General features: G+C 34.5%; 1 protein-coding gene across 1 annotated transcript; it reads left to right on the top strand.

Annotated features, from left to right (window-relative positions):
- The first annotated feature begins 2,038 nt into the window (after window positions 1–2,038).
- LOC139851713 (uncharacterized mitochondrial protein AtMg00810-like) lies at window positions 2,039–2,485 on the top strand. Its single transcript, XM_071840866.1, has one exon. It carries the CDS (start codon window positions 2,039–2,041, stop codon window positions 2,483–2,485), a length of 447 nt encoding a protein of 148 aa, XP_071696967.1.
- The last annotated feature ends 1,494 nt before the right edge of the window (window positions 2,486–3,979 follow it).

Raw genomic sequence — 3,979 nt, 5'->3', positions numbered from 1 at the left:
CTCCAGAGCTGTCATACTTTTGTAATCTTGATACTAAAATCAATACTAAAGTGAAGCTCGGAGATGGAAGAATTGTTCAAGCTAAAGGGAGAGACACCATTGCGTTTAAAACAAAGCAAGGTACCAAATATATTTCTGATGTCTTATATATTCCCGACCTTGATCAAAACTTGTTAAGTGTTACAAAAATGACCAAAAATGGCTACGGTGTAAATTTTAAGAATTCTCGTTATTGCATCTCTGACACTACCGGTTCAATATTAGCAAATCTTGATATGGTAGATGATAGTTTCTACTTAAAGCTCGATTTTGTGGATGAAAGTGCTTATCATGTTGTGGAAGATAATAGTATGATATGGCATAAAAGATTCGGTTATTTCAATAACCGAACACTGAAGCACATGTATACCACCCAACTAGTCAAAGATTTTCCTATAGTTATCGAAGTTGATCTTAAATGTGAAGGGTGTGAATTGGGGAAAAATCACAGGCTGCCTTTCTCAAAATCTGGTGTGACAAGAGCCACACACAAGTTAGAAATCATTCATTCTGATATTTGTGATCCTATGTCTATACCATCCTGGAATGGCAACAAGTATTTTATACTTTTTATCGATGATTACACGCGGATATGTTGGGTCTATTTTCTCAACAATAAAGCTTCAGTTTTTTCTATCTTCAAGAATTTCAAGAAACTTGTTGAAGTGCAAAGTGGCAATACTTTGCGTATTTTGAGAACCGAAAATGGTGGAGAGTATACTTCAAATGAATTTGAAGACTTCCTTCAACAACAAGGAGTAATTCATCAGGTCATGGTTCCATACTCGCCACAACAAAACGGAGTTTCTGAGAAAAAAACAGAACTGTTATGGAGATGGCAAGATCGATGATTTTCGAAAAGAATCTAACCAAGACATTTTGGGCAGAAGCCGTTGCAACTTCTGTGTATTTGCTCAACCGATTAGCAACAAAAGCTGTGAGTAATAAGACTCCGGTTGAAGCTTGGTCAGGAATCAAACCTTCAGTCAAACATTTGAAGGTATTTGGTTCTATCTGTTACTATCATATTCCAGATGTCAAGAGGACAAAACTTGATGCTAAAGCTAGATAAGGAATTTTTGTTAGCTATGCGACAGAGTCAAAGGGATATAGAATATACGATTTGACTGATTGTAAAATTGCAATTAGTAGAGATGTGACTGTTGATGAAGGAGCCTATTGGGATTGGAATATGAAGGAAGTTAAAAGGCGTGAAGCTTCTATTTCAAGTCTCCAAAATGAATCTCTTTATGATGATCCAGAAATTGATGTCGAAGACACAACTGACACCGAAGTTCTGAGAACCAAAAAAATTGTTGATGTATACGAGTCTTGTAATCATGTTATTATGGAGCCCGAAAGCTATATTGAAGCTTTCAAACATGATGAATGGAATGAAGCCATGAAAACCGAACTCGAAATGATCAAGAAAAATGAAACATGGAAGCTTGTTGATTTGCCAAAGGGTAATAATGCAACAGGTGTCAAATGGGTGTTTAGAACTAAGTTTCAACTTGATGGTTCAGTTCATAAACACAAAGCAAGGTTGGTAGCGAAAGGATATTCTCAAATTGCCGGTGTGGATTTTAGGGAGACTTTCGCTCCAGTTGCTCGTCATGACGTGATCAAGTTATTGTTAGCTGTAGCTGCTCAACGCAATTTGAAAATTCATCATCTTGATGTGAAATCTGCATTTTTTAATGCTGAACTTGAGGAGGAGATTTATGTAAAGCAACCTCAAGGCTTTGAAGTAGCTGGCCAAGAAGATAAAGTATACAGACTATATAAGGCACTTTATGGTCTAAAGCAAGCACCAAGGGCTTGGTATTCTAAGATTGATGCTCATTTGATAAATCATAATTTCAAGAGGAGTCCAAATGAGTCAACTCTTTATGTGAAATAATTAAATTCTCAAGAGGTACTGATTATCTCTCTTTATGTTGATGATTTACTTGTGATCGGGAGCAACGATAATCTTGTTGAAGAGTTCAAGAAACAAATGAAATCTGAATTTGAAATGTCAGATTTGGGACTCATACATTATTTTCTTGGCATGAAAATTAATCAACAAACTAGTGGTGTTTATATTTCTCAGAAAAAGTATGCAAGTGACATGCTCAAGAGATTCAACATGTTTTCATGCAAACCAGTCACATCACCATTTGTTTTAAATTTCAAGTTGTCTAAAGAAGATGGAGATAAGCTAGCTGATCCAACTCTATACAGAAGTATTATCGGGAGTCTATTATATTTGGCAATCTCAAGACCCGATTTAGCTTATGCAGCTAGTTTCTTATCAAGGTTTATGACTTCACCAACTAGTTCTCACTTGGGAGCTGCCAGGAGAGTCTTAAGATACTTAAAAGGTTCTCTCGATCTGGGGATTATGTTCGAGAGAAACAAAGATGTGAAACTTGAAGGATATTCTGATAGTGATTGGGCTTGAAGTGTTGATGATATGAAGAGTACTTCTGGTTATGTTTTCAATCTTGGTTCAGGTGCATTTTGCTGGAACTCAAAAAAGCAAAGCGTTGTCGCACAATCTACTACAGAGGCGGAATATATTGCAATCACGACTGCTGTGAATCATGTTGTTTGGATAAGAAAGCTGTTGTCCGACTTGGATCTTACACAAGACAGTCCAACAGTCATCTATTGTGATAACAAATCTGCTATTGCTATAGCAGAGAATCCGGTGCAACACGGAAGAACAAAACACATCAATGTCAAATATCATGTTATTCGAGAAGCCGAGAAGAATAGAAAGTCAAGCTGAAATACTGCACCTCCGATGATCAATTAGCAGATATGCTTACAAAGTCTCTCACGGGAATGAAGCTAGATCAATTGAAGACTCGACTTATGATGTCCAACAACAATCTTAAGGAGGAGTGTTAGTGTATCTAAGATTGTTATTAGACATTTGTCTTATGTTATGTAAACTTAGTTACTAAGAAAACTTAGCTATTAAGTTTTCTTAGCTATTAAGTATTCTTAGTCTTTAAGTATTCTTATCCATTAAGGATACTTAACCATTAAGTATTCTTATCCATTAAGGATTCTTATCCATTAAGAATACTTAGCCATTAAGTATTCTTATCCATTAAGGATTCTTATCCATTAAGTATTCTTATCCATTAAGGATACATAGATATTTTAGTATCCTTAGTTGTAAAGTAATTATCGATATTCGTGATACTTACCTCTTAAGTTTTCTTAGAGGTTAATAAAGTTAGTTTTCTTGTAGCCTATAAATAGGAGTTGTAATCAAGGGTTGTAAAAGATAACAAATCTTCAAATAATGCACTCAATCTGCTAAGTATTTCTATTCTACACTTCCATTATTTATTCTAATCTACTTAGCAACAAAGTCTTGCTATTTTAATCTTTAGCAACAAAGTCTTGCTATTTTAATCTTTCAAGTGTAGAATTCTATTCTATTCTTGAACATTTACAATTTTTTATATTTTATTTTAATTTTTTTATAATTTTTTTCCTACTTATTGGACGGACGTCCACTCGGAAGCAATCTCTCTATCCGTTGAATAGAGAGAGGGATGAATTTCTCTACTTTTGAGAGTGTTTTTCACTCTGGGTGGAGAAATAACTTGTCTTTATTCTCGAATAGGGGAAAGACTGTCTACATCTCACCTCCCCCATACACTACTTATGTAGTGACCCGAACTTTTCCTTGTTTATATATATTAAATGAAATTTATATTTACATGATTAAGTGTTTCCAACATGTTAAGCAATCAAACTTGTTAAGACTTGATTAATTGAAATAGGTTTCATATAGACAATTGACCACCCAAGTTGACTGGTGATTCACGAACGTTAAAACTTGTAAAAACTATATGATGACATATATATGATTATATATATAATTAACATGATATTATGATAAGTAAGTATCTCATTAGGTATTTTAACAATGAGT

This window comes from Rutidosis leptorrhynchoides, chromosome 1 (genome assembly GCF_046630445.1).
Source record: "Rutidosis leptorrhynchoides isolate AG116_Rl617_1_P2 chromosome 1, CSIRO_AGI_Rlap_v1, whole genome shotgun sequence".
Classification (NCBI taxonomy): domain Eukaryota; kingdom Viridiplantae; phylum Streptophyta; class Magnoliopsida; order Asterales; family Asteraceae; genus Rutidosis; species Rutidosis leptorrhynchoides.
The sequence above is the reverse complement of the archived record's forward strand: the minus strand, read 5'-3'. Positions and strand labels throughout refer to the sequence as shown.